At 34.6% G+C, this 26790-nt stretch overlaps 1 protein-coding gene across 3 annotated transcripts in view; it reads right to left on the reverse strand.

Moving 5' to 3' along the window:
- The window catches only part of LOC110260239 (uncharacterized), a 440837-nt gene that overhangs the window by 382887 nt on the left and 31160 nt on the right, over positions 1-26790 (reverse strand). For all 3 annotated transcript variants that reach the window (XM_085021871.1, XM_085021872.1, XM_085021873.1), the window contains exon 2: positions 24394-24538. In XM_085021871.1, the coding sequence (XP_084877997.1) occupies positions 24394-24414 (21 nt within the window). In that variant the 5' untranslated portion in view covers positions 24415-24538. The remainder of the gene's footprint in view (positions 1-24393; positions 24539-26790) is intronic.

The following is a 26790-nucleotide window of genomic DNA, read 5'->3' on the forward strand; positions in this document are numbered from 1 at the left end:
AAGACATGGCATTCTAAAGGCATGCAATAATTTGTATATATACCCTAAGGTTTTCTATAATTGTATCACATTAAATTTTCTGGTTTTGGATTATATAGGAATAAAAAAAATCTAAACATAGGTCTAAAATGACAAGGAGTTACTTATATATGATTTGTGAACTACCTAAATATAACATTTATAAATATAAAATTATATAGTATACAAAATATTTATATTACGTATATATACATATACGTAATATAAAGGTATAACTAAAATGTGTGATGATCTAAATGCACTGGTTTTCTTTTTTTTATAAATTTACTCTTGTGAACTCCAGAGACTATTGTGAATGTATGAACCTATAAAAATTTTTCCTCTTAAATATCTTGCATTAAGTTTTTAAAGTCTCTGGCATTTCCTACTTTTACTTTCATTAAATTATCTCATATACTCATTTGACTTTTAAAATTATAGGCATATACCTGTATTTAATTGATTAATAAAATGGATGTCTAATAATAAGTTTCCTACACTATAAGTAAATAAAGACACTGGTGCTCATAAATAAAGAGATAAAAGAAATTTTGGCAAAATCTCAAAAACAAGTGTTTTAGTCTTTTAAACTAGCATTTAATTACTTTAAGAAATAATTCATTTTTAGAAAGAACATAGAATATATATTTTCACATTTGGGCAGAAAAAAATCACAATAAACCTGGGGCATTCTGCTATCAAAATACAAGATGCATTCAAAGATACCTGATAGAAATATACAAAATGATGAAAAAGTTCAGCCAGCAGAGAGAACCAAAAGTGAACAAGCAGTGACAACTTGAATATTTTTAAAAAATACCCATCTCTATAACTAGATCATTTATTTATTTATGCATTCACTCATTCAACAAATATTGAGTGTATACTGTGTCCCAGGAACTGTTTTATGCTGAAGATAAAACACACACACACAAAAAAAACAAAAATTTGTGGTGTGTTTAGCTTATTTCTAGTTGCAAGAAATAGAAAGTAAATATATAAACACCTGAATAGATAATATACCAGGTTCTGATAACTACCACGAAGAAGAGAACAGGACAAAAGAAACAACGAATGACAGTGAGGAATGCTCTTTTACATAGAGGTGTCAGGGAGGGCTTCTCTGATGAGACAGAACTGAAATTGCGTAAGGGTAAAGGATTGAGTCATAAATACATGGAAGGAGTATGTTCCATGCAGAGGAAGTGGAGAGATAAATCACCAAGGTGGGAGGACGTTGGGGAATTCCAGGAATACAGCCACTGCGGCTGCAGAAGAGAGGGAGATAAATAGAGATATGAGATGAACTAAAAGAGCTAGAGAAGGTCAGAACATGTGATGCCCAACGGCTATGGACAGGATTTTAGAATTTTCTCTGAAAGAGAGAGTTTGACAAAAGTTCTGGCTCATGCTTTAGAAGGATAGCTCTGACTACTGTGTTGAGAGTAGCAGGGAGACCAGTAAGGAGACTATCACAACAGTTTAAGGCTAAAGGGGAAGTGGTAAGGCTGGTGAGTAGTAAATGAATTTAGGATGTATTTTGCAAGTAGAGTTGACAGAATTTTCTGCTAAATTGCTGTGATTGAAGAGAGTAGTTAATTTGATGTTTATGAGGTAAAATATACAACTATACATATGTATGTATATATATAGTTGTATATATAAAAACACAAATAAAAACTATTTTTAGGTTGAATCATTGAATCATATAAAATTACTATGTTTGTATACTGGAGAATAGACTTGTGGTTGCCAATAGGGAGGGGGAAGAATTGGGATGGATTGGGAGCTTGGGGTTAACAGATGCGGACTATTGCCTTTGGAATGGATTAGCAATAAGATCCTGCTGTGTAGCACATGGATCTATGTCTAGTCACTTATGATGGAGCATGATAATGTGGGAAAAAAGAATGTATATATGTATGTGTAACTGGGTCACCATGCTGTACAGAAGAAAATTGACAGAACACTGTAAGCCAGCTATAATGGAAAAAAATAAAAATCATTATATAAAAAACAAAGAAAAAGAAACTGTCAAGTGTCATAAATTTCATATGGTTCAACCAAAAATAAATAAATTCAGAGGTTATTACCATATAGATGCTATTTGAAATCATAGGACTTAATCACATATAAGAAGCAAAGTAAATAGAGAAGAATTACAAGAATTCAGCCCTGGGATACTCCAATATTTACAAGTCAGGAAGATGAATAGGAAGCAGCAAAAGGAGACTTAGAAGGGGTATCTAAGAATGTAGGAGGAAAATGGGAAGAAAAATTGTCTTGGAAATCAATTGAAGACAACATTCCAAGGAGGAGGGATTATTCAACTTTGTCACATGCTTCTGGTAGGTTAAGTAACATGAAGATTCAGAAATGACAATACGAGTGAAATCAGTTATGTCTACAAAAGGCTATTCACCCATAATACTGCAGTATATTTCAAACCGGTGACAAGGAAAGCACTAAATGTCAATATTTGGGACAGAGGCTAGGTTGCACTTAGAATAATATTTAGAGCTTTAAATAAATCTATTTAAAAACAAAAAAGATATAAAATAGCTAAAGTAAGCATCCAACCATAAATTAGAAAATGGTAACGTAATAAATCAGAGGGAAATGAAGGAGAAAAAAAACGATAAGCTCAGAAACTGATTACATAGAGCTTACTTATAATAAAGATGGCTAAGAAAGCTAAGTGATAATTCCCTGAATAGATTAATAAAACAGAAAAGACCCTAGAAATATGCTTTTTAAAATGAAAAAAACAAAAACTGCTAATAAGCTATAGATGTAACAGAGATTTTTTAAAATAATAGAATATTATTAACAACAATATACGAAGACATGTGAAAAACTAATTTAAATGGTTACATTTCTGGAAAAAATATAAAATGCCAAGATCAACCCAAGAAGAAATGTAAGATTTGAACAGATGAATCACCACTGAATAAATGGATTTGGGAATCAAGAACTCCCCCTCCAAAAATGGCCAAACTGTGGTCCTACATGGATTTTGTAGTTGAGTGCCACCAAGCATTCAAGAACAGAAAATCCTTTTCTCATATAAGCTCTTCCAGAAAAACAGAAGAAAGGGGAAAGCTGCCCAATTAATTTTATGATGCTAGTGTAACCTTGAATTCAAAAATGGAGAAGAGGGGAGTTCCCATCACGCAGTGGAAACGAATCCGACTAGGAACCATGAGGTTGTGGGTTTGATCCCTGGTCTCACTCAGTGGGTTAGGGATCCGGCATTGCTGTGAGCTGTGGTGTAGGTCACAGACACAGCTCGGATCTGGCATTGCTGTGGCTCTGGTGTAGGCCGGCAGCTGTAGCTCCAATTAGACCCCTAGCCTGGGAATTTACATATGCTGTGGGTACAGCCATTAAAAAAAAAAAAAGATTAAAAAAATGGAAAAGACAGGAAAAAAGTATAGGCATGTCTAATTTATGAACTTTTTTATTTTTTTATAATAATTATTATTTTTTCTATTATAGTTGGTTTACAGTGTTCTGTCAATTTTCTACTGTACAGCAAAGTGACCCAGTCACACACACACACACATGAACATATATACATTCTTTTTCTCACATTATCCCCCATCACACTCCACCACAAGTGACTAGATATAGTCCCAGTGCTATACAGCAGGATCTTATTGCTTATCCATTCCAAATATAATAGTTTGCATCTATTAACCCCAAATTCTCAATCTATCCTACTCCCTTCCCCGTCCCTTGGCAACCACAAGTCTGTTCTCCAAGTCCATGAGCTTCTTTTCTGTGTAAAGGTGCGTTTGTACCATATATTAGATTCCAGATATAAGTGATATCATATGGTATTTGTCTTTATCTTTCTTACTTCACTTAGTATGATAATCACTAGATGAATGGATTAAGATGTGGCATATACACACACACACACACACACACATACCACTCACCCATAAAAAAGAACAAAATAATGCCATTTGCAGCAACATGGATGGAACTGTGAAAATTTTAAATATGCAAAAATCCCTAAATAATCAGACAACTGAAAATATCAATTTACTTAAAATTAATATATCATGATCCCATGTGGTATATTAAAGAACAAGATAGTTCAACATCAGAAAATTTATTAATGCAATTTATAACATCAACAAACTAAAGGGGAAAAAAATTGCATGGTTTTCTCAGCAAATGAAGTAAAACTGTATCTGATAAAGGTCAATACATATTTATGGTAAAAATCCAAGAAAACTAGGAGTAAAAGAATTTCTATGACTTAATAAAGCTTATCCACTGAAAACCTATAGTTAAGTACATTCCCTTTAAGAACTGGAACAAAATAAGAAATTGCATTTCCTCTATTACTAATTGGCACAATAATACTGAACATCCTAAGTAATGCAGTAGGAAGGATAAGAAAGGGTTATAATAATTGCGAGGGATGGTGTAAGAAATTATTTCTGATGGTATAATCATTAAAACAAAACAAATTATTGGAACTAATAAAATAATTCAAGTTTGTAATTATACTATCATGTTACAGAAATTAAAAGCTATAAAGCAAAGGTAATTTAATAAGAATGCACAAGGCATTTATGAAGGAAAGATTTAAGCACTTTTAACTAACATAAAAGAGGACCTGAATAAAGATACTGTGTTTAAATTCAACATAAGACAACAATAAGAAAAGTCTGAAGAATTTTTTAGTAGAACTTCACAAACATTTTAACGTTTAGATGAAACAATGAAATCGCCAAAAAGGCATGACTCATTCTACCAGGTATTGAGACATATTAGAAAGCCATAGCAATTAGAACCGATCTAAAACATTCAAAAAGAAAAACTACTGGGGCACAATAAATGGTCCATAAGCAAGCCTATAGATCATCTTTATACAGGATATAAAATACAAATCTAACTTTTCCATCACCATATAGAGTGTCAGATTTCTCAAAAACATCTCCCATATGATCCAGCAAACCTACTCCTGGGCTATATCCAGACAAAACATTCATTCAAAAAGATACATGCACTCTAATGTTCACTGCAACGCTATTCACAATAGCCAAAACATGGAAACAAGCTAAATGTCATTGATAGATGAACATTTGTGATTCAGATGTGATACACACACACACACACACACATATACAATGGAATATTACTCAGCCATAGAAAATAGTACCATATGCAGCAACATGGATGCAAATAGAGATTCTCATATTGAGTGAAGTAAGTCAGAAAGAGAAAGACAAATACTAAATGATATCACTTATATGTGGAATCTAAAATATGGCACTGTATCTAGTCACTTGTGATGGAACATGATGGAAGATAATGTGAGAAAAAGAATATATGTATGTGTGTGTGACTGGGTCACTTTGCTGTATAGCAGAAATTGACAGAACACTGTAAATCAACTATAATAGAAAAAAAACAAAAATATTACAAAAAATATGGCACAATGGTCCTATATACAAAATAGAAACAGACTCATGGACACAGAAAACAGACTTGTGGTTGCCAAGGGGATAGGGGGAGGTAGTGGGATGTATGGGTAGTTCGGGATTAGTAGATGCAAACCATAACATTTAGAATGGATAAGCAATGAGGTCCTACTGTACAGCAGAGGAAACTATATTCAATCTCTTGGGGTAGAATACAATAGAATATAGTATGAGAAAAGAAAAGAAAAGAAAAGAAAAAAGAAAAGAAAAGAAAAGAAAAGAAAAAGGAAAAGAAAAGAAAAAAGAAGGAAGGAAGGAAGGAAAGAAGGAAGGAAGGAAGGAAGGAAAGAAGGAAGGAAGGAAAGAGAAAGAAAGAAAGAAAGAAAGAAAGAAAGAAAGAAAGAAAGAAAGAAAGAAAGAAAGAAAGAAAGAAAGAAAAGAATAAAGAAAGAAAAGAAAAAGAAAGAATGAAAAGAATTCAATTCAATACACTGGTTATACACATTACAATGAAAACTAAGAACACCTTACATCTTGTAGTTTGAATAATAAACATGACAGTGAAGACAAGGGCTCTCAAAGCTCAAATCAAAATGCCTCAGAAAAGAACTGTGTGGTATTTGCAAGAGAATTCAAATAGGGCATGATGGGAAAAAGGAAGTGATTGATGTGATGCTCTCAACACTAGTAAAAAGATCTTTCAAAATATTTTCTCTCAATATTATTCTGAGGCAAAATAGTTTCTTCAACATTACAGGGAGCACTGAAGTTCATGACAGAAGTATTCATTCATAATTAATCAATGTAGAACTTCCCATGAGAAATGTTCCATGTCTTGTTATAACAGGCTAAAAAGTCTTTGGAAAGACTTCCACTTCCAGGAAGATGGAGTTGATATAATATTTGCTATTTTTCTTTCTAAGTACAAATAAAAATATTGGACATTGTATATAAAACAAACACAAGAAGACTCAAAAAGGTAGAGAGAAGATGGCAAACCAATAAGAGACACAAGAATCAATACAATGGTGAGTACCTTGGGTTTTCTTTATGTCTTATATATCACAGATTTTGAATGAAAAGTTTTTGGGCTGATAACCCAGAAATACCAATGAGCACAAATGAAAAACAAAAGTCTGCACTCTTTAACCAAAGGATGTAGAAAGGGAAGTTTAGCAAGATAGAAAACTCTTAAAAGATAACTTCTATTCAAGTAAACACAACAGAAAAAATACTGTGATCTCATCCCCACTCACAAAAATGAGGTCCAATGGGGAGTCTAGACTTTCACACTTGACAGAGTGTGATGGGGTGCCTCAACTCTACCACCAAAGTGGTGTCAGAAATGGCTAAATAGAAAGCTGGAATTTTCATCCCTGTAAGTGGTAATAAGGCTTCCAATTTCTCACAGTGTCAGTGGAGACCACATGGGGAGTTGGATTTCCACTTCCACTCAGTACTAACGAAGTCCCCCTTTCTCTCCCCATCTGGGTAACATCAGAGGATGCCTAGTAGAGAGTCAAGATTTTAACCACTGCCCAGTAATAAAGAGGTAAATCCCCTGCCATAGTGTTAGTAGAAGCCTGATGGCAAGCTAAAACCCCAACTGGCATTCATAAAAAGAATGCCCCTCAGGTGACAATAGAGGCCAAGTGGGGAATCTGTAGTTCTACTCCCACCTAACAGTGTAAAGCAGCACTCCTCCTACCCCTGTCATAGGAATCAGCTAAAAGAGAATGGTTTAAATAAGATCCAGGTTCTTATAATACCCCAAATGTCCAGATTTCAATTGAAAGTGCATACCAAGAACTAGGAAGATTTCAAACTGACTTATGAAAGGCAATCAGTAAGTGCCAGCATTGAGATGAAAGAGACGTCTGAATTATTTAACAAAGATTATAAAGTAACTACCACAAAAATGCTTCAACAAGCAATTATAAACATACCTGAAAATATTTAAATAGATTCTCAGCAAAGAATGTGAGGTATAAAGGACAACCAACTATAAATTTTAGAACTGAAAAATATAAGGACCATATTTTTCAAAAAACTCAATAGATAGGCTTAACAGCAGATAGAAGTGACAGAAGAATCAGCCAACTAGATGATCAAGCAATAAAAATTACCCAATATGAACAATGAAAAAGAAATAAGCTTGAAAATCCTCAGGGACCTGTGGGACTGTAACAAAAGATCCAACATTCATGTCACTAGAGTTCCAAAAGGAGAGGAGAGAGAGGACAAGAATGAAAAAGTACTCAAAGAAATAATGACTGAAAACTTTCCAAAAACCTGTATAGTATGCGTCACAATTATTATCCCATCATACATATGAGGAACCAAAGCTCAGAGAAGAAATGTCATGCTGATAATTAGAAAGCAAGGAGCCAGGGCCAGCACTTCCACCCTCTTTCTGATTTCCCATGCTGTGCTCTTCCATTGTAAAATGCTCAAAAGAGTCAATGGAGCAGCAAATAGAAAAGTCAAATCCCTTCTCCAGAAAAATAAATTGAAATTACAGATTTCAAGTTAACCATCTCTGATTCCTTCTTTTTTGATGGGCAACCAAATGACACAAGCGTTCCTTGGGCAGCAGTGTTTCTTAACCAGTATTTTGTTCACCAATAAAATGAGAAGGTTGCCCAGAAAATGTTTTAAAGTTTTTCTAGATCTAACCCAATTTGTGGTGTTCCCTTCCCAAAGGACACCCTCCTTTTCATTTTCAATTAAGACTTCTCATGCACTGTGGCTGCTGAATAATAGCCTTTACAGGGTGGCTTATTAAACAACACAGACTTTGCCTTGTTTCAGGACCAAATAAAACAGCTACCCACTGCCTCTACCCCTCAGGAAATCTTCCCCAAATTGCCTGGTTTAATTTACTTAACGGTTTCTGAAATGTCTCCAACTATTGATTCTTTGGGGGTAATTAGACTCTTCTTAAAATGTAGACATTCTAGGAGTAATAAGAAGTTTATCAATTATTCATACTTAAGTGTGAATTAGTTAAGCCAGCAGACTGTTCTCTTAAAATCCACTTGAAATTTCTCTGTGAGGAAAGTAGGGGGAAGAGATAATTTGGGGGGAATTGTAGAAGGCAGAAGTCATCATAACTAAGGTTTAATGTATCTGGAGAACAATAAGAGGTACTGGTCCTCTAGAACTAGAGTAGAAAGTGTGTCAATAAGTAGCAAAATAAGGTAACAATAAGGTAAATGGAGAGATGCAAAAGAAAGTAGTTTTCACTTCCATATCAACTCTACCTATTGAACCATCCAGATCTTGAAACTTTCCATGAAGGCCTTGATGAGACCAATTCCTTATTTCTCAGGAGTTAGCAATTTGCACTCATGGAGTACAAACCAGGACATAATTCCTAGCCTATTGCTGTCTGGCTGACCAAAGAGGGTCACACAGTGACCCACAGTACTTTGTACTCACAGTTACAAAGTAACTGTTCCAGAGGATCATTGCTCCTATTCTCCCTATATAATGATAAAGCAAAAGAAACTGGAATCAAACTGCAACATATCTGAAGTAGGTTAATGTAGGAATGAATTATTGATGACTCAACATTCACCTTTATAGCTCCATATCTCTAGTTTGTGTGGAGAGGTTTCTGCTTTGTTTCTTACAGAAAGCATACTATGGGAGGGGATTTTTTTTTTTTTATGATTGTGGATTTAGAATTGAGTTTTTATCACTGTTAACTGCAATAGAGAGAAAAACAAGAGGAGATGAGAAGAGGGGCATTGAGAACTATGCCTAGACACTCATGCTGCAACAGAACAAAGGGTGGAGAAAAAAAAAAAAAAAAATATATATATATATATATACATGTAAGGGTAACTTGATCCCCTTGCTGTACAGTGGGAAAATAAAATAATAAAATAAAATAAAATAAAAAAACAAAAAAAAACAAAATGTTTTTTGTATGTCCTCAGGCAACATTGCTATTCTAATAAAGGAAAATAGGAAAAAGCATGGGTGTTTCCCCATTCTACTTAAGTCTTTGCAAATCCTTTCAGTCTTAGCAAGTGGGTAACAGTTTAATTCTTTCCTTTTACCCTCCCTTTGGTTACCAAGAAGTAACAGGCAATGGAAATCTATTACAATGTTTTTGGAAAGACTATGCAGGGGTGTGTTCATTAGCATTCTCCTATAAGTTTCTAATAAATGTGTGTGGTTACACAGAGATGATATAATCAGTTTGTGGGCAGTGCTGCTCTGAATGCACTATAGCTGGATAACTCCCAGCAGTGTGTTATTCTACCTCTAAGAAGTATGAGGCTCCAAACAGCCTGAGGATTTTTAACCCTACTGAGTTTGTTGGCACAAAGAAAATACATGGGATTTTGCCTCAGAATATATTTTTTGTAGTGATAATTCCCTAGACAAAGATCAAACAAGTGCCTTAAACATAGATGATACTGGTAAAAGGTATACCTTACGGCGTCTTATCAGAATTAAATAAATGAGATTATTTTAGAGGGTGTAGGTTGCAATATCTGGGAAGAAAAAACTACAAAATTCAGACCCTGACCCTTTCCCAGGCAAGCCCGACTATAATTTTCCTTTCATATTCAAAGCAAGCTGAACAGTCTGCTTTGTACTTGCAGAGAGCAAACAACAATGGGGATTTTTATAGAAGCAAAGGTCCAAAACAGTTGTTCACATGTATATAACAGGACTTTTGGAAATATCCCTATTCTAGGTCCTCTTTGGAATCAAAGGCTTCATGGGTTTTCTGAAATGTGAAAGCATTGTCACTAGTCCTACTATGCAGTAAGTCCTCATCTTCTACATACTTTTACAGTCATCCACACAGGAGCAGTGTTTGTTTGTAGGATCTGGAAATGAGAGGAAACAGTAGGTAGCAGATAATCTGTGGGATAGGTAATAAGAACAACTCACTGGATGAGGTCCAAAGAGATTCTTCCAGCTCCTGCTTCCTTCCATGATACATTTGCACTGGGGCACTATAGTTTGTGCAGGGCCAAAATCTTAGGAGGGATTCTTCCAGGAAATCTGGGTTTCATGCATAAGAATAAAACCTCAGGACACTCTGTCTTCATTGCTAAAACTCTCCTTTTGGGTAAACTTTTTTTTCCTCACCAGGGTGGTCTTCTTGGCCTCAATCATGCCTCTTTCTTATTCCATCTTGAGGAAGTAATTCTCATCATCCAATTATTACATTTACTGAATTGTAGACTGCTATGAGATGAAAACTCTTCCAATTTGCACTGAGTTCCAACGACTTAAACAATAGTTTGTGATTCTCATAAGAGAATACAGAGGAAGGAAGCAGATAATTAAGTAATTATGGAAACAGAGCCCAGACAACCTCTCATGGTTTTACAATTGACACCAAAAACATTTTTAAATAAACACAAACTAAACCCTCTATGTTTCAGAGTTAAGGAAGTAAAGTAGCATTTCTGCTATTCATTCCAAGATGAAAATAATACCCTAGTAACAGCTGGAGATACAGAGACCCTACATCTCAGCAAAACCTTGAGTCAAACTTAAGGAAGCATGGATAAACTTGATGGAGTAAAAATGTTGTATCTTTATTTTTAAGTATCTCATCTATAAATTCACAAAAACACCAGCTCTGATTCACAAAAACAATTAACAAAGCATCTGCAGAATCACAGGTTTCAGGTCACATTTGAAGAATTCAAATATGATGAGTAAACAAATAAATACAGAGACCCTACAACATATTCACATATAAGGACAGAGGAAAAAAGAATTAGTAACACAATGTATGCCTTCACGTAGTTGGAGTGACAAGAACATCTGTGAAACCATTACCAAGGATACCTCCCACACTTTGCGTTGAAGAGGTCAAAGATATACTAAAGAAAATGACCAACACTGTGGCAAAATTTTCAAGGAAGTATATAGGAACTGAGGTGAACCTTGAAGAACAGACACAGGAAAGGTCTTTGTTATTGTTAAGAGGGAAAAAAGCAAGTGCAGGCAAAACTTAATTGAATTCAGTTGTTTAGAAAGTATGTATTGACCACTATTACCAAGAATTGTGGAAGTCTAAAGAGTCAGCCTATTTTCATTTGTCCCAGGAGTTGGTCAGAACAAGCCAACGTTCAATCCTTTCTCAATGACTTTCACATTTAAACATGGAACTCTTATTTAAATTCTCTTTCTGCCCCACCATCTTGATGTACATAACAAAAATATAGTTGAAATGCTGATTGCCAGATTCAACAGAACAAATAGAAAGCTAATTCAAAAGATTCAAAGTTAATTCAAAGAATTTTCTTTTGGCCGCACCCACAGCATGTGGAGGATCCCAGGCCAGGGATCAAACCTGCACCACAGAAGTGACAATGCCAACCTGCTGTGCCGCAAAGGAACTCCAAAAATATTTTTAAGTCTTCCATTTAAAGGTATACTAGCTAACACTTATGGAGTATTTTATAAATGCTTATGCTAATATTATGCTAAGTATTTTATATGAGATGATTTAATGCTCACAGCAACCCTAAGAAATACACACTATTATATCCCATTTTGTGATGGGACAAATGAAGCTTAGGCGATAAACAATGGGCCTAAAGTCACAAAGCTAGTAAAAAGGGAAGCCAGGATTGGCACCTTAAGAGTCTGACAGCAGAGCCCAAGCTCTTGGTCAGTAACATAATCCTGCCACTAAAGATATCTCTATGGGAAAATTAAGCAGATTTGGCACAAAGTATATAATTATCATAAATTATTATAAGATAATAGAACAATGTCTTCCCCCATTCCCTACCACACCAACAATCCATCCATAACTAGATCAGCTACAAGCAGTTTTGGTACATTTCACATAACAAAATAATTTTTTTATTCTCAGAGATGTTCAGAGCACTTTGCCTCTCATATACACTTCTTATCATGCACACTGATTAAGAATAAAGTAGAGGAATTAAGATGTACCTTGTTTATAATTCCTCATTTTTTACCTAAACATTATTTATTTTCATGTTATTTATGCCCAAGTTATTTTTTTCCCTCACTGCTGAAAAAATGAGCCATTTTGAATGTGTACCAAACTTCAAGTTCCCCAAAAAGGAAAATTCTTGATATAATAAAAATGTGGGTGTTTTAGGATTTTTTTCTATTATTATTGATTTACAATATTCTGTCAATTTTGGCTATACAGCAAAGTGACCCAGTCATACATACATATATGACTTTTCTTTTATTCACATTTTCCACCATCATGTTCCATCACAAGTGGCTATATATAGTTCCCTGTATTATACAGTAGGGTCTCATTGCTTATCCACTCTAAATGCAATAGTTTTCATCTACTAACCAACAATATGGAAGTTATATTTTAAAAGATAAAATAAAAGAATCCTATGTCAATAGCTTCTATGTTACTTTGACAAATGAAAATGCCTTGATTGTAGTCCAGCCAGGATATATCACTGGCAGCTTCATTCATTTACCTTTTTTCTCAGAAGTTTTGACCTATCTTATCATCTTCTAAAATCTACTGTGTGGAGAGTCAAGAATGAAAACTGCATTTCATATCCTTTACACCTTAAGTTTATATCCTTCATTTAGATGATGTGATATTCTGCCAGAATTGTAAGACTTACTAAATGCATTTGGCAGCCCAGGTTCAACTAGCTAATTTCTTCTAGGAGGTTTTATTATTATTATTATTATTATTATTACATCAGACATCATCAGGACATCACTGAAAAACATAAACTGTTAAAGAATTTTCAGATTTCAATGACATCATTTTTATACACCACTTGGAAGGTTTTGTGTATTTTTGAAAATCATTTTATCTTTATTCTGAACCAATCACATGGTTTTAAGTATCCAGTTCAGAGTAAAAAATGGACAATATTTTTTAAATGTTTTGCTCTTATAAAACTGGATCTTTATTTATATGTCCTGTAAAGGATTCCCTCGTGTCCTTACCTTGGAAAGGTGGTTAAGAGTATTGCTGAAAGTCCTTGTTTTCATTTATTTTGAGTTTTACAGACCTCCTAGGAACATCACAATGTGATTGCTGAATTATTAACCACAGTGGGTAGAACTGTGGTTTTGAATAGACATAAAGCCTATAAAAGGAAGTCATTACAGAACATGGAATTCATAACCTCAAAATACCTAATAGACCTCCAAATACCTAATAGAATTCAAATATACATGAACCTACTTTTGCTGAGGGCTGGTGGTATAGTTTCAACCTTAACATTAGACCAGCATGGCAGAGTGAGTACCCATTAGATAGATGTACTAGTTACTTATCCCTCGTTCTCTTCTCTCTGCACTTTCTGTTGTCTAAACCCTAATCTTACAGTTAATTTCTCTTATCCTACAAGTTATTCCACCAGTACATGGTATTTACCCAAAACTATTGTACCAACAATTTGCTTCCTAAGCTTGGTACAGGACAGAGTACAGGCTTTGATTCAAATTAAAAAAGCACAAGCTTTTAGCAAAACAACTTCCTCTTTCAAACTCTTAAAAAAAAAAAAAAACCCTTAAAACTTCATCATGCTAGAGGGAGAATATGTTTTACAGTAAGGAAATAAGGAAAGTCACATTTGGGGAGGGTAGGACAAAACCCCAATCCTCTTTTCTCTATCTCTCCTATAACCAATAGGCCCCAGATGCAAGTACAGTGGTGATAAGTGATCAAGGCAGATTAAATAAAGTTCCACCTTTCCATCCAGAAAAGCAACAATGGGAACATAAGAACCTGGGAGGGAGTTTCCTGGTGGTCTAATGGTTAAGGACTCAGTGTTACTACTGTGCCTTGGGTTCCTCTCTGGTCTGGGAACTTCAGCATGCCATGAGCATGGCAAAAAAGAAAAAAAAAAAAACTAGAAAGTTTTGAGGACAGAAAGGAGCTTGGGAAAGTAACACCATAAAATTATTTTTGAATTCCTAGGCCCATACCCCAAGTTGCACATGAATGAATCATATCTTAAATAGCACAACAAAGACTGTGAGAACTGAACTAAGAGATAAGTTCCAAACTGGACATTGAACAGTATGTACATAGGACATATCAGAATAGTATGGCACAGGGTTTAAAAATGGAATTGACATTGAAACCACAACTCACAGAAGACTGGACAGAACTTCTGACCTTTCCTAATGGAGTCAATTGCCTGCTAACACAAAAATAGAAAATTCTTCATAAGATTTAAATAAGAAAAACAGTCTCATAATATTCAAAACATCCAGGACACAATCTAAAATTATTTGGCAGATAAAGTCCTAGTAAAATCTCACCTTACATGGAAAAGGACAATCAATAATCATGCACACGGAAATGACACAGATACTGGAATTATATGACAGAGACTTCATGTCAGCTATTACAAAAATGCTTCAACAAGAAAGGGAAAACACACTAGAAATGAGGAGATTTAAAATAAAGAAAAGATATTCAAAATCTCAGCAAAACTTTGAAGGTATAAAGAACTAAGCGGAAATTTTAGAACTGCAAAAACCAATAACCAAAATTAAATACTTACTGTTCAGGCTCAACAGCAGATAGATAGCAAGGAAAAGACTACATATACTTGAAGATTGATCCATAAACATCTTCCTAACTAAATAAATAAATAAATAACAAATCCTCAAAGATGTATAGTAAGACATCAAAATATCTAATATTTTTCTCATTGGAGTCCCAGAAGAAAAGGCTTAGTACTCAAAAACTGTCAAGACATAATGGCTTCCAAGATAAGGTAAAATACATAAAGCTACAGATTCAAGTAGCCCAGTGAACTCCAAACAGGAGACACTCAAGGAAACCCATGGTTAGAAACATCATAATCAAACTGCTGAAAATTAAGACAATGAAAATTTTTGAAAATAACCAGAGTAAATGACAAGTTACAGAAAAACAATGCAAATTCATCAGAAAACATGGAAGCCAGAAGCAAACTGAATTAATATTTTTAAAGAGCTATGAATTATTAACCTTGCACATTACACACAGTGAAAATACACTTCAGAAATAAAAAACGTGAAATGAAGACTTACTTGGATGAAGGAAAACTAAGAGAATATATAATGAAAGACCTGCTCTGAAATAACTGACAAAGGATTTTTTTTTCACAGAAGGGAAATGATAGCAGAAGGAAATTTGAAACATTAGGAATATAAGAAGAGCATTAGAAATTGTAAATACAATATTCTTCTCTGGAAATATGGTGCTCTTTCTTCTCATATTTTTAAATTATTGTTTTAGCCAGCCTTATAATAACTCCAAATGTAACCCCACCTCCCTGATATCCATAGCCTTGTACAATTCTCTCTCCTTAAATGTAGGCTAGACTTAGTAACTTGATTCTAATAAACAGAATATAGCAAAGTGATGAAATGTCACTTCCATGATTAGATTATTAAAGAGTCTGATACCACCCCCATCATTTTTCACTCAGCTGTAACACTTTTCATACCCACCAGCAATGTATGAGAGTTCTAGTTTCTCTACATCCTCATTAGCATTTGAAATTGCCAGCATTTAGAATTTTACCATCCTAATACATGTGTATCTCATTTTGGTTGCAAAATGGTACAGCTGGAAAACAATTTGACAGTGTCCCACAAAGTTAAATACACATTTACAGTATGGCTCAGAAATCCTATTCATGGCTAACTAAAGAAAGGAAATTTATGTTCACACAAAAATTTGCACATAAATATATACGCAGCATTAGTCATAACCGCCAACAATTGGAAACAACTGTTGTCATTCAAAAGCTTAATAAAGACATTGTGGTATATTTATATAGTGAATATTACTCAGAATTAAAAGGAATGAATTACTGATATATGGAACAACATGGATGAACTTCAAAGGCACTAAGCTCAGGTAAAAGACAGCCTCCAAAACTCAAATGCTCTGTGACTCCACCATTTATACGGCAATCTCAAAAAAGTAAAACTGTAGGGGCAGAGAACAGATCAGTGATTTTGAGGGGTTAGGCAGGAAAAGTAGAGGAGATACTTAGGGTCATTAAATGGTTCCATATCCTGATTGCAGTAGCAGTTATGCAATCTACACATGTGTTAAAATTCATGGAATTTCATAGCAAAATAAAGTTAATATTACTCTATGTTAATTTAAAAAATAAATTGTTTAATAAAATCTGTAATCCTTGTCCAGAAATGCTTACAAGCATACCTTGCAATAATAACTTTAAACATCAATGTGCTAAATGCTCCACAGAAAAACATAGAGTAACTGATCTGTTATGAAAACAGGAACCTATAGTATGCTGCCTATAACAGACACACTTCAGGGCAAAAGACACAAAGACTGAAAGTGAGGAGACGGAAAAATAGATTTCATGCAAATGGAAACAAGAAAGTAGGGGTAGAAATATTCATATCAGAAAAAATCAGACCTTAAAACAAAGGCCATGAAGAAAAATAAGGGTATTATATGACAATAACAGGAGCAATACACGAAAAGGATATTACACTCATTCACATATACCTACCAACAGAAGAGCACCTACATATATAATTTCTAACATACATAAAGGGAAAAACTGACAACCATACAAAATAGTAGGAGAATTTAACAACCCATGGACATTAATGGACATATCTTCTAGACATAAAATCAATAAGGAAATAGAAGTCCTAAATGACACAATAGAGCAGCTGGACTTAATTGATATCTACGGGATACTACATCTAAAAAAAGCAGAACATGCATTGTTTTAAAGTGTGCATAAAACAAAATGAAAAGACAACCCACAGAATGGGAGAAAATATTTGCAAATGAATCAACTGACAAGGGATTAATCTCCAAAATTTATAAACACCTTCTGCAGCTCAATATCAAAAAAACAAACCCCATCAAAAAATGGGCAAAAGATCTAAACAGACAGTTCTCCAAAGAGATACAGATAGCCCAAAAACACATGAAAAGATGTTCAACATCATTAATTATTAGAGAGATGCAAATCAAAACCACTCTGAGGTACCACCTTACACTGGCCAGAATGGCCATCATAAGAAGCCTACAAACAATAAGTGCTGGAGAGGGTGTGGAGAAAAAGGAACCCTAGTACCCTGTTGGTGGGATTGTAAATTGGTGCAACCACTGTGGAAAACAGTATGGAGACGCCTTAGAAAACTAAAAATAAAATAACCTTTTGATCCAGCAATCCCACTCCTGGGCATCTATCCAGAGAAAACCATGACTTGAAAAGACACACGTACTGCAATGTTCATTGCAGCACTATAAACAATAGTCAAGACATGGAAACAACCTAAATGTCCATTAGTAGAGGAGTGGATAAAGAAGATGTGGTACTGGAGTTCCTGTTGTGGCGCAGTGGTTAACGAATCCGACTAGAAACCATGAGGTTGAGGGTTCGATCCCTGGCCATGCTCAGTGGGTTAATGATCTGGTGTTGCTGTGAGCTGTGGTGTAGGTTGCAGACATGGCTCGGATCCTGCGTTGCTATGGCTCTGGTGTAGGCTGGTGGCTACAACTCCGATTAGACCCCTAGCCTGGGAACCTCCATATGCCATGGGATTGGACCTAGAAAAAGGTAAAAAGACAAAAAGACAAAAATAAAAAAAAAGAAGATGTGGTACATATACATAATAGAATATTACTCAGCCATTAAAAGGAAAGAAATAACAGCATTTGCAGCAATATGGATGGACGTAGAAACTATCATGCTAAGTGAAGTCAGTCAGACAATGACAAACCAACATCAAATGCTACCACTTACATGTGGAATCTAAAAAGATAAAAAGAAACATTTTGAAATATTTTGTGACCACAGCCACTTTTACTCCTCTATCTATGATCACTTCTCTATTTCCTCTGTAGGCTCATTTTCATAAATCAACCCAACAAATGTGCTGGACTTGCAAAAGTCTTTCTGTGTCACCTTCTGTGATTTTCTGAGAAAATCAGATCCACAGTTTTAATCACTATATACACTACAATCACCCTCCATATTTATATCCCTCATCTAGGACTAATCTCTGAATTTTATATCTTATTTTATTTTATTTTATCTTATTTTATTTTATTTTTGCTTTTTAGGGCGGCACCCATGGCATATGGAAGTTCCCAGGCTAGGGGTCAAACCAGAGGTACAGCTGCTGGCCTGTGCCACAGCCACAGTAATACGGGATCTGAGCCACATCTGCAGACTATACCAAAACTCACCGCATTGCTATATCCTTAAACCACAGAGCAAGGCCAGGGATGGAACCCGTATCCTCATGGCTCCTAGTTGGGTTCGTTAACCACTGAGCCACGAAGGGAACTCTGAATTTTGTATCTTATTTTAAACTTCCTATCCTACATTTCTATTTGAAAGTCTCAAACACAGCATATTCAAAATCAGCATATACAAAAAGGAACATTGATTTTTCCCCTAAAATATGACTCTACTTCTGCTTCCCCAACATTTTTTTTTCAAGCTCTACTTGAACCTTCCTCACCTAACTACTCACATTCAGTCCATCACAAAGTCCCACTTATTTAATTTCTAACTCGAAGCCATTGATTTTTCACTCTCTGATTACTACCAGTCTACTCTAAGAATCACCATCTTTTACCTGGCCTCCTGAACCAGCTTCCTAACTGATCTCCCTACATTTATCTGACCTTTCTCTAATTTGTTCTCCATACTGCAGCCAGTGTGATATTTTCAAAATGCAAATGTAGTTATTTCCCAGCCACCCTCATTGCTTCTGAGTCCAAGATTGCCAATAGACACAAACTGATCTGAGCAAGTGTAACTGCCTGTATGTGTGGGTGGAAGTAAAACAGAAAGATCTACACAAGCAAGTCTGAGAATATGTCTGACTGCGTATGCCTAATCACATTTCAAAGCCTCCTAAAGTTTCTAGATTTGTCCACCATTTGAAATCATTTACGCCTTTTCTCAGGAAATGTCATTTTCTGCATGGTAATAATCTTCTTTACTTTCCATTTTTATTTTTCTCTCTCATAGCACTCAGAAGTCATATAACATTGCTGAATTTCATGGGGCTTTGTCTTTTGAGAGGCAGCATGGTAGAGCAGGAAGAATCTGGAAAGTTGAACAGATGTGGATTTAAATCACAGCTCTGCAACTTATTATCATTATTTGAGCTTAGTTCCTAATTTTTAAATGAGACTCTCGTAAGTTTTTTTTTTTTTTTTTTTTTTTGGTTTCTAGCTAGGTATTTTAAAGACTTTGATGAGCCCATCTATGCAAAGATTCTAACATGTTATCTGATGTGCAGTAGGTGGCCAGTGAATGTTTGTTCCTTGATACAAGGATAAGTGGTGCCAACATATTCGGTCCAACATATTCAAATCCCAAGATCATTTGCAAACTCTTTCATAGCCTAAATTTGCTTCACTTGGAAATGAGCATTGAGTTTAAATTTTATTTTTACTGATTAATTTTAGCTAACATATATTAAGCATTTCCTAGGCTTCATGCCATACAATTTACATTCATTATTTAATTAATCACCACAAATTCCCTGTGATGTATATTATCTCATTTTGTAGCTAAAAAGTACCAGGGCACAAATCTGAACTCAGGTCAACTGACTCTAGAGCCTGAAATTTTATCTATAGGATCCTGACATCTCTCACTGAGAGACTCAATCCAGAAAACTCAGAGGAGAACTAATGCCTTCGATTTATCTAAGTATCATCAGGGACCTATTGAACATTTCATTTTGCTAAAATCCAGAGTCAGAAACTCACTTATATGAACTTCTTTACATGAATCAATTTCACTTCATTACATTACAATGGCAATTCTAAGATTAAAGATCTAAAATGTATTTTATTTTTCCATGTTTGATATTACAAAATAATCTTTCTTGGAGTTATCACATTTAATACTTCTTCCTGGCTGCGTTAAATACCAATATCCTAAAGAATTATTCATGCAGTATTAAAGATAGAAATTTGGCAAGAAGAGAGAATTTTAATTGTGATCTTTATAGAATCAAGAACAGTTTAAGAGCCTGATTTTGACATCACTGTATCTGAAAGTATATAAGCCTGTATCTTTGACAAAACTGACAGGTTTTCAAACAAATTATCTCTGAAAGTTTGAACTCCAGAGAATATTCCAAATGTATAGGACTGTGCACCCAGAATAGCTATGCAACATGATATGCACTAAGTTCATATTTAAGGAAATATTTATTTTTCTCGAAGGCTAAGAGTTGAAATCTATCCCATAAGGGAGTTCTATGGCAGTACCCAAAGAAAAACACATCTGTCCAACAACCTGCAAAGAAATCCATAGAAAAATATGCGAGTTGTGTCTGGAGCATCAATTCACAAATCTGACTACATTTCATATTATTTGGGGAAGTTTGGATTCAAGAACCAAACCCACAGAATATCTATAGCTAGCAGAGTTATAGCTTTGCTTTGTTGGTTCCTGCTAACCCTAAACTTCAGTTCTGTGAAATCTAACAAATATAATGGACTCAGTATACTAATGTTTTGTGTAGTATATCCTATATAAAGTAATCTTAGAGCAAAGACTTTTGTTGGCTGACAAGTCTCAGCTTGCCTTTAGCCATGTCATTTTATCATTTGAAATAGTGAGGATGTACTAAAGTATACTTAATAATCTTGTACAATGCTGAGTATATGATAGGTGCTCAATGGAATATTGATCTATTAACCAATATCTCTTAGAGCACTAATGATGCTTTTAAGAGGGCAGTGTTGAGCTAATAAACTTCTGCTTCTCTTTTTTATAATTTCAAATGATGGACTTTTATCTTCAGAAATACCTATAGCCAAAGTATCAGCAAATCCATTTTAAAAAGACAAGAGCACAGAAAATGTTGAGTTGTAGACTTTAAAGAAGAGGCCCATCTTAAAGACTTAAACATAAGACATGACACCATAAAACTCCTAGAAGAGATCATAGACAAAACATTCTCTGACATAAATCTTACCAATGTTTTCTTAGGTAAGTCTCCCAATAAATAAAAACAAAAATAAACAGGACCTAATCAAACATACAAGTTTTACACAGCAAGAAAACCATAAATAAAACAAAAATACAACCTACAGAATGGGAGAAAATATTTGCAGATAAGCAACTAAAAAGGGCTTAATTCCCAAAATATACAAACTATAGTGCAACAATTAAAAAACCAAACAACCCAATTGAAAAATGAGCAGAAGACCTAAATAGACTTTTGTCCAAAGGAGAAATACAGGTGACCAATATGCACATGAAAAGATGCTCAACATCCCTAATTATTAGAGAAATGCAAACCAAAACTACAATGAAGTACCACCTTACACTAGCTAGAATGGCCATCATTAAAAAGTCTACAAATAACAAATGCTGGAGAGGGTGTGGAGAAAAGGAAACCCTTTTATACTGCTGGTGGGAATGTAAGTTGGTACAGCCAGTATGGTGGTTCCTCATAAAACCAAAAATAGAATTACTATATGATTCAACAATCCTGCTCCTAGACATATATCCAGACAAAACCATAGTTCAAAAAGATATGTGCACTCTCATGCTCATAGAAGCACTATTCAAAATAGCCAAGACATAGAAACAACCTAAATGTCCATTGACATAGGAATGATTAAGAAGATATGGTACATATATACAATGGAATATTACTAGGCCATAAAAAATGAAATAATGCTATTTGCAGCAACATGGATGCAATTAGAAATTCTCATACTAAGTGAAGTAAGTCAGAAAGAGAAACAAACACTATATGATATCACTTATATGTGGCATCGAAATATGACACAAAAGAACCTATCTATGTAACAGACAGATTTATGGACATAGAGAATAGACATGTGGATTCCAAGGAGGAAGGGATTGGGAGAAGGATGGAGTGGGAAGTTGGAATTAGAAGATGTAAGCTATTAAATGAGAATTAATAACAACAAGGTTCTACTGCATAGCACAGGGAACTATGTTCAACATCCTATGATAAATCATAATGGAAAATAATATTTTTAAAAAGAATGAAAAAATAAAATAAATCAGCAGGGCCGAAAAAATAAAGAGCCATCACTTTTAAAAAATCAGTCACAACGAAGTTTTAACACAATATCTATGCAGATAATTTCATTTATTTTTTAAATTTTTATTTATTTATTTATTTTATCTATGCTCATGGCATGCTGATGTTCCTGTGTGAGGGATGGAACCCGCATGACCACAGTAACAATGCCAGATCCTTAACTACTAAGCCACCAGGGAACTCTGGTAATTTTAAAATAATTATAAATGGTAAAGAGCGTTAGGGCTGCTTAATTCAATTTCTATATAATAGAAGGGTCCACTCTGACAAAATAATATAACCTTGCACTGATGTGGCAGATAAGTCCTAAGGTGATTCCAATGAGTCACCTTGTATAATCATTTCCCCTTTAGTATGAGAGTAATTTGTGACTTGCCAATGGAAATGGCAAAAGCGATAGCATATCAGTCACTCCCTCAATTTGGTTATATTATATAAAATGGTAATGGGGTATTGTTATTCCTGTGATTACATTATTAGTTTTCTAGGCCTTTCCTAATAAAGTCCCACAAGAAGTTCAGTGGCTCAAAAATAATAGAAATTTATTCTCTCACAGTTTTGGAGGTTATACATCTGTAATCAAGGTATCTGTAAGTCAGTGGCCTCTCTGAAGGCTCTAGGGTAAGAATCCTTCCTTGCTTCTTCTAGCTTCTGGTGGTTACCAGCTTTGGCTCTGTTGTCACATGGCTATCTTCTCTCTGTGTGTCTATATACTTCTATTTTCTTATAAGGACAACAGTCATTATGTTAAGGCCTACTCAATTCCAGTATGACTTCATCTTAACTTGAAAAATTACACCTGCAAAGATCCATTTCTAGATACAGTCACATTGTGAGATTTTAGGTAGACATGAATTTGGGAGGACACTATTCAACTAGTATAGTTATATAAGACTTTGTCTTAGACCAGAAGGAGAGACTATTCTTCGTTGGCTTGAAGAAGTAAGCTCCAAAGTTTTGAAAGGGCTTAGAAGGGAGCCACAAAGCAAGAAATTGCCAGCAACCTCTAGAAGCTGAGAGCTGCTGGCTTCTGGACAACAGCCAAAAAGAAAATGGGGACCTTCATTCTAGAACCACTAGAAAAGGAATTCTGCCAACAACCAGAGCTTGGAAAAAGAACAAGTCCCAGAAATGAATTAACCCATTGACGCCTTAACTGCAGTCTTGTGAGACCCTGAGCAGAAGACCCAGCTAAAACATGCTGAGACTCCCAATCCAAAGAAACCATAGGATAATAAATATATATTATTTCAAGCCACAAAATCTGTTGTACTTTACTATACAGCAATAGAAAACGAAGACAACTGGCACATTGCTTTAAAGGTTTCACTGACTGTACCTCATTTATACTTTCCAAAGCTAAATCCAAGGGCATTTCTTTCAGTTCTGATCACATGGACCATTGGATATAACCTATAAAATATGAGTGTGCTTAGAATTTTAGTACTCAGAAGACCCTCAGAGAACACATTTCATTCTTATCATTACACAACTGAAGAAACAGAGCCAGGACAGAGAAATTGACTATTGATCACCAAGCTACCAATTAGAAAAGACAAACATGGATTCAGAGTTCTCTTAGGATCAAATCCAACATTTTTTCAATACTGTAGATGATCATCAACTCACTAGGATTCTTTGAGATCACTAATCAAACAACAAAATGGCTAAAAATAAAAGACTTTTAGAAAATGCATATGTTATACACTTAATAAAATTTAAAAATTAACAATTAGCACAATTAACTCCTAGAAAAGTACGAGCACATTGCAGCACTCAATAAATATTTGATATATTAAAAATTATTATCATGTCTTCACATGCAATCATCATTCTGAAACACAAAAGACACAGGCCCATCACCACATACCTTGATCTGAAGGCAGCGCATCTTTGTGGGCAAAAGCCACTTCTGCAATATTGATGTCAAACCCACCTAAGTTTGAATGTAAGCTCTAAGAATTATTCACTCATAAACAGTAGATTTCTTCAAACTCAGCTTCCAGTCTCTTCATCTGCTAAATAAAAGTAATAACAATAATCACCCATTGTTGTATTCAGGTTCAAACAAAATAATAAATGAGAATTCCGGGCATTTACAGAGTGCTCAATAAATGTCACTTCTATTTCCATTCATTGATGAATTTAATTTTAAAGGAAGAAGAGTTTTTCCATATAGCTTCAGATAATTCTCTGAACTATATAATCTGTGTTGGGGCATTTAATACAAATGTATTTTTAATTCTATATTAAGAGACATTTTCTTTAAAAACAACTTTCTATTGTGCAGACTTACTCTTTGGTTCTAACCACCTATCTTTTGTCCCCTTAACAAAGTTAGCAGAAAAAAAAAGACCTAAAAAGTCTAGGGAAGAAAAAAATTTCATTTGACTTATTGACACCTTAGGAAAGAAGAGAAAGAAAAAAGAAAGAAAGAAAGAAAGAAAGAAAGAAAGAAAGAAAGAAAGAAAGAAAGAAAGAAAGAAAGAATAGGCAGCAGTCTAAAGATTCTTAAATTAATCATTGATTAGGAGTTTACATAATTTAGAGGTAGTAATCTAAAACCTGTTTCAAATTAGATGAGAACAGAAAAGTGATGTGGAAGTAGTTACTGTTAAACTGGAATTCTTCTGATTGCACTATTTATCAGGTAGTATTTCAGATAATTAAATAGAACTATGAGTAACATGAAAGATTATAGTTACGGTTCATTTTTGCATAGGTCTGTTGAGACTTAGAAATTATGTGCAGGCAGAATTGGAAAAATTCCAAAATGAACCATATTGAATTAGGCAACAGCTGGTGAAGAAGGTTTAGTTTAGGGACTGTTCTGACAGCCTAAAAAAAAAAAATGTGATACGTGGTCCACACTAAATGTCACATTAAAAATTAATGGTAAATAATTACCAGTTAATTAGAAATGCACTGTCTTGATTTCAAAGCTTAAACAATCTTCCTTGGGCCATTTTAAGACCATTTTAAAGTTCTTTAATCTCTGCTCAAGAGAATTTATTTTCTAGCAGGTGTGCCTTAAAGCTAAAAATGTAGACATGACTTAAAATCATTTCCATGAGCTTCAAGCACTTCCACATGTTTAAAAAAATAGTCATTTCAATGTTTCTTGAAACCCAGGAAAGGTCATGGGGAGAGGAAGCTGTGAAAATCTTAATCCTGCAAATCTCATGACACATGACATGATGCAATGGAGTTTGGAGCCAGAAGGCTTGGGTTCAAGCCTCTGCTCTAATTATTAAGTAGGAGGCCTGGGGTAAATTCATGTCCTTTTCAAACCTTAGTTTTCTCATCCAACTTGGGAATAATAACATCTACCTTCCAAACTATTGTGAAAACTAAGTGATCTATATATAGTACCAAGAAAAATACAGCCCCATGTTTCCCAAAGCATGCACTGAGGCACCCCAGGGAACTATAGCACATTTATAAGGGCAGCATGGGATATTTTAAATTTTCAAGGGACCTACAGTAATATTTGAAATCTGTCAGCCACTGTGTAAACTACTAGCTCAAAGTAGTTCACAGCTTCAAAGGATCACATTACACTCCTTTCAGTGATAGCGTATCTTTGTGAAGCTGAGTTCTGGTAGTTGCTGGACAAAAAGCAAATAAGCGTGAAAATCAATATGTAACAGGAAATTAAGGTCATGGTGTTCAATCTGATTCCAATGTCTGAGATGTGCACAGTGCCCAAGAGGCCAAAACGTCTTGTTAGTAAATTACTGTGGTTAAGACTAAAATAAAAAATGTCTTCTACCTATGTGTATTATTTTTCCTCAAAAAGCTACTAGGTTGTTAACTATACAAATATATTTTAACCATTTAATCAACATACAGTTGTTATTTATTTTGGTCTAGAAATGTAAGAATGTAATAAGTCAAAAAAACTGAGGAACTTCTATAGTAGGTACCTAAGTAATATTAATTTCCTCTTGTACTTCCACATGATTGAACCCTTTCTCAAAAATTTGGATAAATTTAGTTCTGTTCTCATTAGAAATGATTATCACTATTCTCAGCCTTTGTAGTTTGATGGGGCCACATGATTACCTCTGGACAGTACAATTTAAAGAAATTATGAACTTTCCATTCACTCTTCCCCTGCTGAGGTATTCTTCTGAGATGAGGAGAAAAGACAGCCTCAAGATTCAAATAGGTGCAATTGTCAAGTTACTGTATGGAAGATAAGTTTTCCTAAAGAGTCACCTGGACCAGTAAGTCATGCCAATGATATTTGGTTGTTTGTGTGCAA

This window comes from Sus scrofa, chromosome 4 (assembly GCF_054392235.1).
Source record: "Sus scrofa isolate SSC_HxYL_T2T_F1_AM1 chromosome 4, Sscrofa_HxYL_maternal_Yorkshire_Landrace_v2.0, whole genome shotgun sequence".
Lineage (NCBI taxonomy): Eukaryota > Metazoa > Chordata > Mammalia > Artiodactyla > Suidae > Sus > Sus scrofa.